This window comes from Portunus trituberculatus, chromosome 12 (genome assembly GCF_017591435.1).
Source record: "Portunus trituberculatus isolate SZX2019 chromosome 12, ASM1759143v1, whole genome shotgun sequence".
Taxonomy (NCBI): domain Eukaryota; kingdom Metazoa; phylum Arthropoda; class Malacostraca; order Decapoda; family Portunidae; genus Portunus; species Portunus trituberculatus.
This window is the reverse complement of record NC_059266.1, coordinates 7,262,339-7,276,526: the sequence shown is the minus strand read 5'-3', so window position 1 is coordinate 7,276,526 and position 14,188 is coordinate 7,262,339. Positions and strand designations below refer to the sequence as shown.

Here is a 14,188-nt window from a genome sequence, read left to right as displayed (position 1 = left end):
ACTGAAGTTATGTATGTTTTGAAAATGATAAAAACAAGACTAAAAAAAAAAAAAACAACAACAAAATAAAAAAAAATGAAAAACTTGCTGTCGTTGAGAAGTATTGCTGAGAAATTAGTGACAAGCTCCATGGTCGTAACCCTTTCAGTACCAGGAGGGCCTTTCGATATTCACTTACTATTTGATGATTCTATAGAGCTTCAGATACTCATATGTGGGATTCAAATAGTGAAGACCCTGGCCATTAATCTTCTGACCTCCATAGACCTCCCAAATGTAAATAAAATCGTATAATCACACCAAAAATTCATAATAAAAATGCATTCCAGTACTGAAGGGGTTAATGGTTACAGGACACAAGGAAGGTAATGTTATAAGGACAAGGAAGATAGCGAATGTTTAAAGACTAGTAAGAAATAAATAGATAAATAAGTAATGATGAAGTAAATAGATAAATAAATGAAGATAGATAGATAAGTGATGATGAAGTAAATAGATAAATAGATAAGGCTAAGATAGATAAAAAGTAAAGATGAAGTAAATAGATAAATAAACAAAGGTAAGATAAATAATGATGAAGCAAATAGATAAATAAATCAAGCTAAGAACGAAACCAAATGAAACACTCCCGCGACTCCTGAACCGTTCATGAAGCACTCTGACTCCTGTGAAGCCTTTGTGAAGCACGAGTGTCGGTTCTTCTCATTCTCTTCATCACCAACCAATCCGCTCCCCCACAGGCCTCCCCCTCCCTCACCCCACTGCCGAAGAGTCCCCGAAAAAAGTGCCATCTCGTTTCCTTAGTTCTCTCAATTCCTCTAGTTCCTCTTAACCCCTTCAGTCCTTTTACGCGTTTCTATATTCATTCTGCTTACTATTTGGTGATTTTATACAGCTTCAGGAACTTATGTGGGGATTAAAATAGTGGAGATTCCGGCCATTAATTTTCTGATCTCCATAAACCCTTCCTAATGTCAATAAAATCGTTTAGTTATACCCAAACTCGTGGTAAAAATGCGTCCCAGTACTGAAGGGGTTAAAAGAGTGAAGATTCTGGCCGATAATTTTCTAACCTCCAAAAACCATTCCTAATATACATAAAATCGTCTAATTATACCCAAACTCGTGGTAAAAATGTGTCCCAGTACTGAAGGGGTTTAAAGAGTGAAGATTCTGGCCGTTAGTTTTCTGACCTCTATAGACACTTCCCAATGTACATCAAGTAATCATACGCAAGCTTGTGGTGAAAATGCGTCCCAGTACTGAAGGGGTTACTGTGAATTGTGATGCATGAATATTGAAAACACCTTTGAAAACCCTCAATAACCAGAGTCTGTTAAGCGGTCACTAGACTCGTCAAGACAACTTTTCATAGCCCCAATAACTTCCTACATTGCCTATTAAACTCCCATTAGAATCGCCACTCATGAAAAAAAAACCTTTGAAAACCCTAATAACTTCCATGAAAGTGTATCAAACCATCACTAGAATCGTCAAAACATCCTTTTAAACACTGATAACTTCCATTGCATCCCATTAAACTCTTTATGGAATCATGCATCATAAAAATCATCATTGAAAGTCCCATTAACTTCCATTAGAGACCATCAGACTGTCACTAGATTCTTTAAAAACACCCTTCAAAACCTCAATTACTTCCATTACAGCCTGTTAAAATCTCCTTAGTATTATGAATTATGAAAGCACCATTGAAAACCCCAATAACTTCCAGTAGAGCCTGATAAACACATTAGCATCTTGGAAACACCCTTATAAACCCTAATAACTTCCACTAGAATCTTGAAATCACCCTTGAAGACCTCAAATAACGTTCCACAGAACCTCTTAAACATACCTGAACCTTGAAAACCCTAATAATTTCCATTAAAATCTGTTAAATACACTAGAATCATAAAAACCTTTGAAAATCCCAGTAACTTCCATTAGAGCCTCTTAATCATTCTAGAATCATAAAAAAACAGCGCTTGAAAACCCAATGACTTCTACTAGAACCTGTTATGCACATTAGAATCATGAAAACAGCTCTTGAAAACCCCAAATAAAGTCCCACAGAACATCTTAAACACACCATCTTAACAACACCATTGAAAACCCTAATAACTTCTACTACAGAGTCTTAACCCCAAATAACAACCCACAGAACCTCGAAAATACCCTTATAAACCACAATAACATCCCGCAGAACCTCAACTCACACTGGAACCTTGAAAACACCCTTTGAAAACCCAGTAACTTCCACTAGAGTCTGATAAACATACAGTAGTATCCTGAAGACACCCTTGAAAACCCAGTAACTTCCACTAGAACCTCGCCAACTCACAATGGAACCTTGAAAACACCCTTGAAAATCCACAACATTACTTTCACTACAACCTTTTGACTTGACGAGACTTGACTGGGAACTATTTAGCAACGAGAACCCTTCAAGATTTAGTCTCTTCTTGAGTATCACCTCTCACTCTCTCTCACTCTCACTCTCTCTCACTCTTACCTTCATGGTGATCAAGGTGGACAGGTGACCGAGTAGAAAACCATGGCGGAGGAAGGAACCCGGAGAGAAGGAGAGAAAGGTTGCCTCTTCTCTCCTCCTTCTCCTCCTCCTCCTCCTTCTCCACCTCTTCCTCTTCTTCCCCCGTGGGTGTGTGCTTCACGGTGCTGGGGCGTGGTGGTGTGTGTGGCAAGGGTGTGTGGTGTGTGATGGTGTGGTGGTGGTGTTATTGTCTGTGGTGTGTGTGGCGTGGTTCTAGTGGTGGTGGTGGTGGTGGCGGAGTGAAGGAAAAGGGGAGGGAGGGAGAGAAGGAGGGAGGGAGATGCTATTGATTGTAAGGATAGAGTTTGCGTGGAGCTTTCTCTCTCTCTCTCTCTCTCTCTCTCTCTCTCTCTCTCTCTCTGATTTTTCGTTCTTTCTCCTCTCCTTTCCTTCCTTGTCTTTCTTTTTATTTCTTTCCCCTTTCTCTCTTCCATTATTATTATTATTATTATTATTATTATTATTATTATTATTGTAGGGAAGTGAATGTAATAATCTTCAACAAAAAACATTTATTATCTATTATTTACAAATGTATTTTAACCACACGAAGTAGTAGTAGTAGTAGTAGTAGTAGTAGTAGTAGTAGTAGTAGTAGTAGTAGTAGTAGTGGTAACATCAGATCCATAAAGCAGATAATCCTTCAGTATTTTGTTTATTCACTTAATATTTTTCTTTCCAGTTGAAGAAAAAAGACGTAAAAAATAAAATAGATGAATACAGACAAAGAAAACGGAAAGAAAACGAAACAAGAACCAATTGTTATACTGAAGGAGAAATAAAAGAAAGAAAATGGTAAAAATAAATAACAAGGCAAACTTAATAAAAAAAAAAGATACACACTGAATAATAATAATAATAGAAATAAGAAAAAAATAAGAAAAAAATAACGAGAAAAGTGAGCACCATTGTTGTAACTTAATGAATAAAAGGGAAAAATCTCATTGTGTAAATAAATAATCATATATACATTATAATCACAAATATTTGACCTTTTTTTTTCTTTTTGTGTGATTTTATGAAAGACAACCTTTTAAATACATCAATTAAGATACCTGTTATCTATCCTGACCTGGTGACCTGACCTGGTGACCTTATCATTTGACCTACTGACATGGTGAATTTGACCTAGTAGATTCTGGGGTTCCTATTGACCTTAACTTGGAGACTCGTTCATTTTATCCTTCCTGGTGACCTCATTGACCTGATGACCTTTCTGTCTTGGTGATTTATTGGTTATCTTGTTCCTAGTGACCTTGTTAATTTGGTGACCCATTTAGTTTGTGATTGACCTGGTGATCTTGAACTGGAACTTGACCTGGTGACCTTGAGCTTGGTGATCTTAAGAAATGGTGGCCTTTTTAATTTGTGAGACTTGGTGACTTGGTGACCTTCATGACTAGTGATTCTTTGTGGCTTGTGACCTTTAGAAATTGGTGATTTTATTGACTTGGTGACCTTCTTGACCTGGTGACCATCTTGACTTGGTGACCGTCTTGACTTGGTGACCGTCTTGACTTGGTCACCGTCTTGACTTGGTGACCATCTTGACTTGGTGACCGTCTTGACTTGGTGACCATCTTGACTTGGTGACCGTCTTGACTTGGTGACCATCTTGACTTGGTAATCTTCTTGACTTGGTGATCTTCTTGACCTGGTGACCTTGACTTGGTGACCTTCTTGATCTGGTGACTTTCTTGACTTGGTAACCTTTTTGACTTGGTGACCTCGTGGCTTGTGACCATCTTGACTTTGTGGCCTTGACTTGGTGACCTCTGTTGCTTGTAACCTTTATGATCTGGAGACCCCGTGAATATTGACCTTGACTAGTGACCTTAACTTGGTGACCTTAACCTAGTGACCTTAACCTGGTAACTGACTTGATGAATTTAAACCAGGTAACTCTTGACCTCAGTGTCCTTGTGACTTTCTGACCTCTCGGTGATCCAGGTGGTGTGGTGACCTTAACTTGGTGACCTGACATGGCTAGACGCTCACTATAATCACCACAAGCAGGATCACCACGATCACCACACCGATGATGCCACAGATTATCATTTTCTGAAGTGAAAAAGAAATTGGTGGTGATGGTGGTGGTGATGATGGTGATTATTATTGTGATGTAGTGGTGATGTGGTGATCCATTGGTGTTGGTTATTGGTGTTACTGGTGTGGTGTGGTGCAGTGGTGGTGATATGGTGTAGTAGTAGTAGTAGTAGTAGTAGTAGTAGTAGTAGTAAATTGTGTTGGTAGTAGTAGTAGAAGTAGTAGTAGTAGTAGGAATAGTGGTATTGGTGATAGTAGTAGTAGTAGTAGTAGTAGTAGTAGTAGTGGTGGTGGTGGTGGTGGTAGTAGTAGTAGTAATAGTAGTAGTAGAAGTATTAGTAGTAGGAATAGTGGTATTGGTGATATTAGTAGTAGTAGTAGTAGTAGTAGTAGTAGTAGTGGTGGTGGTGGTAGTAGTAGTAGAAGTGGTGATGGTTGGTGGTGGTGGTGGTAAGAATACACACTAACTAACAAGATAACAAAATAATAATAATAATAATAATAAAATAATCCCTCCTTCCCTCCCTCTCTCTCTCTCTCTCTCTCTCTCTCTCTCTCTCTCTCTCTCTCTCTCTCTCTCTCTCTCTCTCTCTCTCTCTCTCTCTCTCTCTCTCTCTCTCTCTCACCTTCCTCGCACTCTTCTGGTATTGGAGTGCCTGGCTTGTCTCCACCTTCGCATCCTCCACAAAGTCCTTCGCACTGCACACATGGGCCGCTATGTTGTCAATGGTCTCGCCCTGGTGTGTGGGAAGGCCGTCAGTAACTCTTTCAGTACCGGGACACATTTTTACCACGAGTTTTGTGTATGATTAGGCCAGTTTATTGACATTTGGAAGGGTCTATGGAATTCAGAAGATTAATGGCCACAGTCTTCACTATTTTGATCCCTCCAGTACTGGGACACATTTTATTATAGGTTTTGGGTGTGATTAGACGATTTGATTGATCTTAGGAAGGGTCTATGGAGGTTAGAAGATTAATGGCCACAGACTTCACTATTCTAATCCCCCACATGAGTTTCTGAAGCTGTATAAAATCACCAAATAGTTAGCAGAGTGAATATGCGAACGCGTCATGGTACGGAAGAAGTTAAGGGTTATGCTACTATATATTTTTTTCTTTTCCTTCCTTTATCATCCTATTTTTTTTTTTTTATTGTTATGAATAGTACTTTCCCTTTTCTTCTTCGCAATCCAGCTTACTCTCTCAAATACAACTAAGTGACACAGCTTCCCTGCATTTTATCTGCCTTGCTTTTGTTTTGCTGTTCATTGTTTTGTTCCCGACGCTTTTGTTGCTATTATTTACAAGGGCGTGGCGGGTGCAGGCGGTGGGCGGTGGTAGTAGGTTATGAAGGGAAGGGAAAGGTAAGGTAATGGTTTTCAAATAGAGTTGGTGAGTGTCGAATGGACTCAAGATTGTCTGTGTGAGTTATCGTGGGGAAGTTTAATGGAAGGTTGGACAGAGGTACGGTTGAGGGTTGAGAGTGTGTTACTGTTACGATTACATTCTAAAATATTTCCACGACGCATTTCTACTACTTTCATAAGGCTCTAGTTGAAGTTGCACATATTTCCAATGGTTTTTATGGCTCTAGGTACAGATTAACATGACTTCTACACTATTAACAGGAGAAACACTCTAGAAAAACCCAGTGAATCATCTTTGTGACCTTTGGAAACCATCGTGATGAGAGAGCAAAGCGTTTCAAAATAGGTCTTTTTAATGAGTCACTCGAGTTTTTAAGAGTGTTTTTATGGTTCTAGTGACAGATTAGCAGGATTTCTACAGTATTAACAAGAGAAACACTCTAGAAAACCCGGGTAGTGGCTTTTCAAAATAGTGGTGATGAGAGAGCAAAGCGTTTCAAAATACAGATCTTTATACTAAATAACAAAGGGTTTTAGTATGGCTATTACTTTTCTAGTGACAGATTAACAGTATCTCTACATTATCAACACGAGACGCGCTCTTGAAAACTCGGCTAATTATCTCTGTAGCCTTTGATAACAGTCGTGGAAAGAGAGCTAAATATTTTAGAATACAGGCTTTTTTTTACTTCAGTCATATTGGTTTTCACTATCGCTATTACGTTTCTAGTGACAGATTAACAATATTTCTACATTATCAACACGAAAAACTCTTGAAAACACAGCTAATCGTCTCAGTGGGCTTTGATAACAGTCGTGGTAAAATGGCAAAGCGTTTCAGAATATACAGCCCCATGGGTTTCTATCTTACCTGACTCTGCACTAACACTGCCACGTCCATAAACAAATCGTGCAGTTCTCGCAAGGAATTCTCTAACTTCATTATCTCCTGGTGGCGTTCCTCAATGTCTGCCAACCGCTGCCGCTCCTGTGCTGTCTCCATCATGATCTGCGGCAGGAGTTAGTAGTAGTAGTAGTAGTAGTAGTAGTAGGTTAGGTTAGGTTGAGTTAGGTTAGCTCTTGTGATGTTTTCATGTTTTGCGGCAGTAAGAGTATAGTAGTAGTAGTAGTGGTAGCAGTAGTAGTAGTAGTAGTAGTAGTAGTAGTAGTAGTGGTAGTAGTGGAGGTGGTAGTAGCTGTAATAGTTGGCCATTTAGTTAACAGATTTGTTAATTTTACGCGAGAAAGAAAGAGAAAAGGATACAAAATTAAGGGGAAAAGTCAAATACAATTGTCTCCCCTGTGAAAAAATTTAAAACATGCAAAGAAAACGTGGGCTAATTGAGTTCCGGAGATGTGGTGGTGATGAGGTACGTGTGTGTGTGTGTGTGTGTGTGTGTGTGTGTGTGTGTGTGTGTGTGTGTGTGTGTGTGTGTGTGTGTGTGCAAGAGTGTTAAGAGAATCAGCCTTTTTAATAAGCTACACGTGATCTTAAGAGCGTTTTTACAGTTCTAGTGACAGATTAACAATATTTCTACAGTATTAACAGGATAAACATTTGAGATCCCTCCAAAACATCTCTGTGGCTTTTAAAAACTAGTAGCAGTGAGAGAAAGCAGAGAAGATTAAAAATATCCGTCTTTTTAAGGATATTTTTACGTTTTAGTGACGGATTAACAAGGTTTCTACAGTGTTGACAAGAAAAACACTCTTAAAAACCCTGATAAACATCTATATGGCCTTGGAAGATCGTGTTGAGAGAGCAGAGAGGCAGAATACGATGTTACGATGTCTTGTGGGTTAGAAAAAGTACAAGGGAACACTGCTCTTATACTAACTCCTTGTGTGAAGATGTCGATGTTGTTCTTCTCCAGCATTTCGTCCAGTTCCTCCTCCGTGGGGTCCTTGCCGGCTGAAAAAGTGTGGTTATCATTATTTTCCAGCCTTGGTATAGATCTCAGCCGCTCCGTAAGTGACTGCCGGCTTGGTTTACACATAGCTGGACATGTTTGTGTTGTTATTATTCATCTGTTATTGTTACGAGCTCAGACAGAAGCGTATATTCTGAGACACTTCTGCCCTGCTCCTTTCCGACTTTCAATAGCTGCAGTTGAAGTGACGTGAGTTTCTGAGGATGTTTTTTTAGTGTTATAGTGGCAGATTACCAGGGTTTCTACATTGTTAACTTGTAAATACTCTCAAGAACGTTGCTAGTCATCTCTGTGGTGTTTGGATATAGTCGTGGTGAAGAGACAAGAATGCATTTAGTGTTTTAGTGACAGATTAACGAGATTTCTACCTTATTAACTACAAAAACACTCTGAAGAACACTGCTGGTTATCTTTGCGGTCTTTAGATATAGTCCTGGTGATGTGACTCGAGTTTTAAGAATGCATTTAGTGTTTTAGTGACATATTAAAGAGATTTCTACCTTATTAACTACAAAAACACTCTGAAGAACACTACTGGTTATCTTTATATAGTCCTGGTGAAGTTATTCGATTTTTTAAGAATGCATTTAGTGTTTTAGTGACAGATTAAAGAGATTTCTACCTTATCAACTACAAAAACACTCTGAAGAACACTACTAATCATCTTTGTTGTTTGAATATAGTCGTGGTGAAGTAACACGGTTTTCTTGGTTTAACTTAACGTTTTAGTGACAGATTAGCAAGATTTCTACCTTTTCAACTAGAAAAACACTCTTAACGCTGCTACTTATTTTTGCGGCCTTTGAATATAGTCATGGTGATGTGACACGAGGTTTAAGAATGCATTTAGTGTTTTAGTGACAGATTAAAGATTTCTACCTTATCAACTAAAAAAACACTCTTAAAAACGCTGCTAATCATCTTTGCGGTGTTTGAAAATTGTCGTGGGGAAGTGATACGGTTCTTAAAGGTTGATTTTAGGATTTAGTGACAGATTAAAGAGATTTCCACCTCCTTAACTAGAAAAACAATCTTAGAAAGCTGCTTGTCATCTTTGCGCTCTTTACAAATAGTCGTGGGTTTTTAAAGATGCAGTTAGTGTTTTTAGTGAAAGATTAACGAAATTTTTACCTTTTTGGCTCCTTCATTACAAACACTTTTTAACTCCTTCAGTACTGGGACGCATTTTTACCATGAGTTTTGGTTGCGATTAGACGATTTCATTTACATTAAGAAGAGTCTATGGAGGTCAGAAGATTAATGGCTGGAGTCTTCAGTATTTTCATCCCCAAATAAGTTTCTGAAGCTGTGTCAAATCACCAAACAGTAAGCAGAATGAATATGTAAACGCGTCATGGTACTGGAGGTTAAAACTTCCCTAGTGATTCAGCCTTCAGACCCCTCAGAACACTTACTAATCCGTAGCTGCCTGTGTATCTTGTCCTTGCATTTGTCCCTGTACTCCTCCTGCACGTGGTGGTATTGCGTCATCGCCTCCACGAACTGCCTGGTGGCCGCCGCGTGTTGGGAGCGCCGAATCCGTATGTCCGCGCCGAACCTGTCCTCCTTGTCTACATCCTGCGGGGCGATCTCTGCGTGCACAAGAGAGAGAGAGAGAGAGAGAGAGAGAGAGAGAGAGAGAGAGAGACTTAATGTGGTTAGAGGTGTAGTTAGGGTGTGTTTGGGTGTAGATAAAAGTGTTTTGTGTGTTTGTGTGTTAGAGTGTGTTTGAGTGAAGATAAAGGTGTTTTTGGAGTTGTGGGGTTTGTTAGGGTGTGTTACAGTGTGTTTGGATGTAGATGGGGGTGTTTCTGTGTGTCTGTGAGTTAGAAGAGTGTGTTCGAGTGTGTTGCGGTGTTTCTGAGCGTGTTTGTTAGGAAGAGGGGGTTTTAGAGTGTGTTACTGTGTTTCTGTGTGAAAATAAAGGTGTTTCTGCGTGTTTAAGAGGTACATGAGTGTGTTAGCGTGTGTTAATGTGTTTGTGAGTGTGTTTGTTGGGTAAAGAGGTGTGTTTGAGTGTGTTACGCTGTTTTTGTATGACAATAATAGTGTATCTGAGTAAGTTTGGAGTAGAAGGGTGTGTCAGAGTGTGTTAATGTGTTTCTGAGTGTATTTGTTGGGTCGAGGGATGTGTTAGATTGTGTTGCGGTGTTTCTGAGTGTAGATAAAGCTGTGTCGGAGTGTCTTTGTGGCCTATAAGGTGTGTTAGAATGTGTCAATATGTCTCTAAATGAAGATAAAGGTGTTTTGAGTGTGTTTGTGAGGTTAGAAAGGTGTGTTAGAGAGTGTTTGGGTTTACCGGGTTTTGAAGTGTGTTTCAAGTTTAAAGAAATGTGTTTTGTAGTGTTTTAGGATGAAGTTTGTGTTTTTGGGTGTGAAAAAAAGTGTGTTAATGGGTTTTTTGTGTGTTTACTGTTCAGAATGTGTTTTTGGATGTAGAGGAGTGCGTAAGACGGTCCGAGTGTGTTGAGGAATGCATTAGAGGTGTTAGGATGTAGAAAAGAGTAAGACTGTGTTTCTATGTGTGTGTGTGTGTGTGTGTGTGTGTGTGTGTGTGTGTGTGTATCAGTTTCCTCGACTCATGACCTCCTCTGACTTGACTCACCTTTCAGTTTGGCGTTGACCTTGGCTCCTGTTCTCTTGATGTCCGCCATGAGGTCATCCAGCTCCTTCTTGATCCCTGTGAAGGAAAAACAGTAATTCGAAACACTGGCTTTTATTTACTTCATTCCTTCGTCACCTTCATAACACTGGGAGGAAAATATTACGTGTTGTTGACAGCTTGACCGCCAGAGAGAGAGAGAGAGAGAGAGAGAGAGAGAGAGAGAGAGAGAGAGAGAGAGAGAGAGAGTATCTTTTTGTGTGATGTGAATAGTTAATCAAAATAATAAAGGAATAAATGAAAAAAGGAAGAGAAGAAAGAGAAAAAAAGAAAGTCATACATTTAAATTCTGTTCCGCTGTGTAGTAGTAGTAATAGTAGTAGTAGTAGTAGTAGTGATAGTAGTGGTAGTGGTAGTAGTTATAGTAGTAATGGTAGTTGTAGTAGTAATGAAAATTCTAAAACAACGACGACGATGGTGATAATGATAATGATAGTGACGATAATGATGATGATGATGATGATGTCAATAATGATAATAATGACGATGATGACAGTGACAGTGACTTCTGACAATGACATTTTGAAAAGGATAACATCAGATTAAGGGGCACCGTTTCCTATGTATATATATATGCGTATGTATGTATGTAAGTGTAGCACCGGACGTGACACCACCACCACTACTACTACTACTACTACTACTACTACTACTACTACTACTACTACTACTACTACCACCACCACCACCACTACCACCACTACTACTACTACTACTACTACTACTACTACTACTACCACAATTTTTCCATTAACTTAGCTATATAAATTTACAGCCATCACATATTCGTATAGATAATTCACTGACACAAATTAATATTCAACACAGGAGGAGGAGGAGGAGGAGGAGGAGCAGCAGCAGACACCTTGGTCCTTATGAGAATGTTTACAAGGACTACTGACTTGCATATTGTGAGAAAAATTGTGTTATTGAGAAGACGGAGGAAAGATTGTTGAGCTGTTTACTACTACAAATACTACTACTACTACTACTGCTACTACTACTACTACTACTACTACTACTACTACTACTACTACTACTCTTACCATCATCACTGTCGGTGGAGGATAATATTTCGCTGTGTTTCTTTCGAACCTGGTTCACTGCGGCTTCAATCTTCCTTATTCCCTCCGTCACCTCCTCGATCTGGAGAGAGAGAGAGAGAGAATAATGACTCGTTGAAAAGAAAGAACAAAAAACACGTGACATATTCTCTTATTGTGATTGTATGTGACCTCGCGTTGTGACCTTGACTGACCTGAGAGAAGAAGCGGTTCCTGGAGGCCTCTTCCGCCGTGATCTCCACCTTGAGCTCCACCGTGGCACCCTCGTCCAGGTCATCCTGAGCCTGGAAATACAATGCGGTGACCTGACGTGTGGCAGTGACTGGTGCAGTGACGTGTGCCCTGACTCATGAAGGAGTAGTGATGCACTGAGTGAAGGAAGAGGAAGGCGCCGGAAGATGGAGGAAAGAAAGTGGTGAAAAGACCGATTGAAGTTTTAGGACACAAGAGTCACAGTGTTTCAGTCTTGCTGGTGTCATACTCAGTGGATGGATCGGAAATTGTTAGGCGTTTGTTGTTGTTGTTTATTTTGTGTGTGTTGTAAAGCAAAGTGTTCGGTGATCAGTGAACACTTTCACTGTCTGATGTACTTGTCGCCCGCCTTTGTTGACGTCTGATCCTCGCAAAACGTGGCCTGACACTGACACCGTAATGACAGTGGCGTCACTCTGCGGCTGTCCTTTACAATAGTGGCTCTTAGTGAGTGCCCGCCACTGGTGGAAGAGCGCGCCGCCGGCAGTGTCGGGCACCATGCACTGGCGGGTACTTGCCCGGGCAGCCGGGTTGGCCTCGTGTGACAGGCTCCATTGCAGCCTGTGGGAGGCGACTGTAACAGTGTAGCAGTGACTGCCGCGATGGTGGTCACTTGAGGCCTCTCGTGCAGGGCTAACTGTGACACCTTGAGCAGCAGTGCACTAGGTAGTCACGTGGCAAAGCAAGTGTCACAGGGAGCAGCAGTGCAGGATGGAGGGATGTGTTACTTAGTGTATTGTATCAGTGACAGCTTTAGCAATAGTGAAGGTGAAAGATACATTGACGTTGTATCTTAGGTGACAGTGACAACTTCAGCTACAATAGAATCCCCGTTGTTCTGCCCACCTCCCTGATGCATGACCAGTATTGACACTGTTGCTTCCCTTGGCGGACGAACTCTAAAGCTCTCTGCCTGCTTCTGTGTTCCCCCTTCCTATGACTAGAACTGTTCCAGGAGGGAAGCTTCATGTCACTTCCCCAAATATGAGTAATCCTTGTGTGTCTTTTGTTTTGTCGTGGCAGCTCAGTGGGTCTTTCTGAGTGAGAACACTCTGACAAGTAGTATATAAAAACACGCACAGGGACACGACCACTACATCACTGTGCCTGAGTCAGAGAGAGAGAGAGAGAGTGTGTGTGTGTGTGTGTGTGTTTGATTATTAATACGAATTATATACAGAAAAATACGAAGAAGTGTGTGTGTGTGTGTGTGTGTGTGTGTGTGTGTGTGTGTGTGTGTGTGTGTGTGTGTGTGTGTGTGTCAGTGAATTTGTCAGTGAACACACAGAATAACACACACACACACACACACACACACACACACACACACACACACATACACACACACAGAAAGAAAGAAAGAATAAATCGAGACGCGACACACACATTTCAAAACACCTAAAAATACAAAAAAAAAAAAGGAAAAACAAAAACGGACAGGAAGAGAAAAAGAAAGAGAGGAAGAGAAAAAGAGAGAAAGGAAGAAAAAAAAAACACTGTCAAACGGATATGGGTTAAAATACCATCATGTTTCAGAAGAAGATAGAAAAAAAACATAGAAGAAAACATAAACAAACAAACAAAAGTGGTGCATCTCAGGTTGTGAAATTCTATACGAAGGTTTATTTGTTCTGTATCCAATTAAGAATGTGCAAAAAAAGAGTGTGTGTGTGTATGTGTGTGTGTGTGTGTGTGTGTGTGTGTGTGTGTGTGTGTGTGTGTGTGTGTGTGTGTGTGTGTGTGTGTGTGTGTGTGTGTGTGTGTGTGTGTGTTACGTAAGATTCATATTCATATCGGTAAAGAAACTGGTTCAGATTAGGAGAGAGAGAGAGAGAGAGAGAGAGAGAGAGAGAGAGAGAGAGAGAGAGAGAGAGAGAGAGAGAGAGAGAGAGAGAGAGAATAAAATCTGAAGGACAGCATAATGAAAAAGAAACGAAAACAATAGAAGTAGGACGAAAAACGAGAGAGAGAGAGAGAGAGAGAGAGAGAGAGAGAGAGAGAGAGAGAGAGAGAGAGAGAGAGACCTTTCATGGTTTACGAACACTACTGTACCATCATTACCACCACCACCATCTCTCTCTCTCTCTCTCTCTCTCTCTCTCTCTGTCAAACACCTACATCCTTACCTTTCTCAGTTCCGCTAATCTGTCACGTATCATTTTTCACTCCACTTCACTCCTTCACTTCCTTAAAACAATCACAGAACACAGAAAAAAAAGTCACTTCAAAGCAAACTTCTTTTTTCTATCTATATTTCCAAACCACACTAAATTCTCTCTCACTTCTTACATTTCAATCGCACTTCAAACACG

General features: G+C 40.2%; 2 protein-coding genes and 1 long non-coding RNA gene across 10 annotated transcripts in view; 1 reads left to right on the top strand and 2 right to left on the bottom strand.

Moving 5' to 3' along the window:
* LOC123502739 (gamma-aminobutyric acid type B receptor subunit 1-like) overlaps positions 1-2,721 on the bottom strand; it is a 32,361-nt gene extending 29,640 nt beyond the window's left edge. For 5 of the 8 annotated variants that reach the window (XM_045251974.1, XM_045251977.1, XM_045251975.1 and 2 more), the window contains exon 1: positions 2,513-2,720. In XM_045251974.1, coding sequence (XP_045107909.1) covers positions 2,513-2,518 — 6 coding nt within the window. In that variant the 5' untranslated portion in view covers positions 2,519-2,720. Of the gene's footprint in view, positions 1-2,512 lie in introns of all 8 variants that reach the window. The other 3 variants (XM_045251971.1, XM_045251968.1, XM_045251972.1) reach the window with 1 other exon arrangement.
* LOC123502743 overlaps positions 1-14,188 on the top strand; it is a 35,828-nt gene that overhangs the window by 17,463 nt on the left and 4,177 nt on the right. The gene's annotated exons all lie outside the window — the stretch shown is intronic.
* Positions 3,327-14,188, bottom strand: part of LOC123502742 (syntaxin-like) — a 10,999-nt gene continuing 137 nt past the window's right edge. Inside the window, exons 1-9 of the mRNA XM_045251980.1 lie at positions 14,003-14,188; positions 11,819-11,908; positions 11,607-11,706; positions 10,504-10,578; positions 9,314-9,490; positions 7,806-7,879; positions 6,839-6,976; positions 5,224-5,334; positions 3,327-4,612 (exon numbers count right to left, since the gene is read on the bottom strand). The exon at positions 14,003-14,188 is cut by the window's right edge and continues 137 nt beyond it. Of these exons, the coding sequence (XP_045107915.1) occupies positions 4,538-4,612; positions 5,224-5,334; positions 6,839-6,976; positions 7,806-7,879; positions 9,314-9,490; positions 10,504-10,578; positions 11,607-11,706; positions 11,819-11,908; positions 14,003-14,035 (873 nt within the window). The 5' untranslated portion in view covers positions 14,036-14,188 and the 3' untranslated portion in view covers positions 3,327-4,537. The remainder of the gene's footprint in view (positions 4,613-5,223; positions 5,335-6,838; positions 6,977-7,805; positions 7,880-9,313; positions 9,491-10,503; positions 10,579-11,606; positions 11,707-11,818; positions 11,909-14,002) is intronic.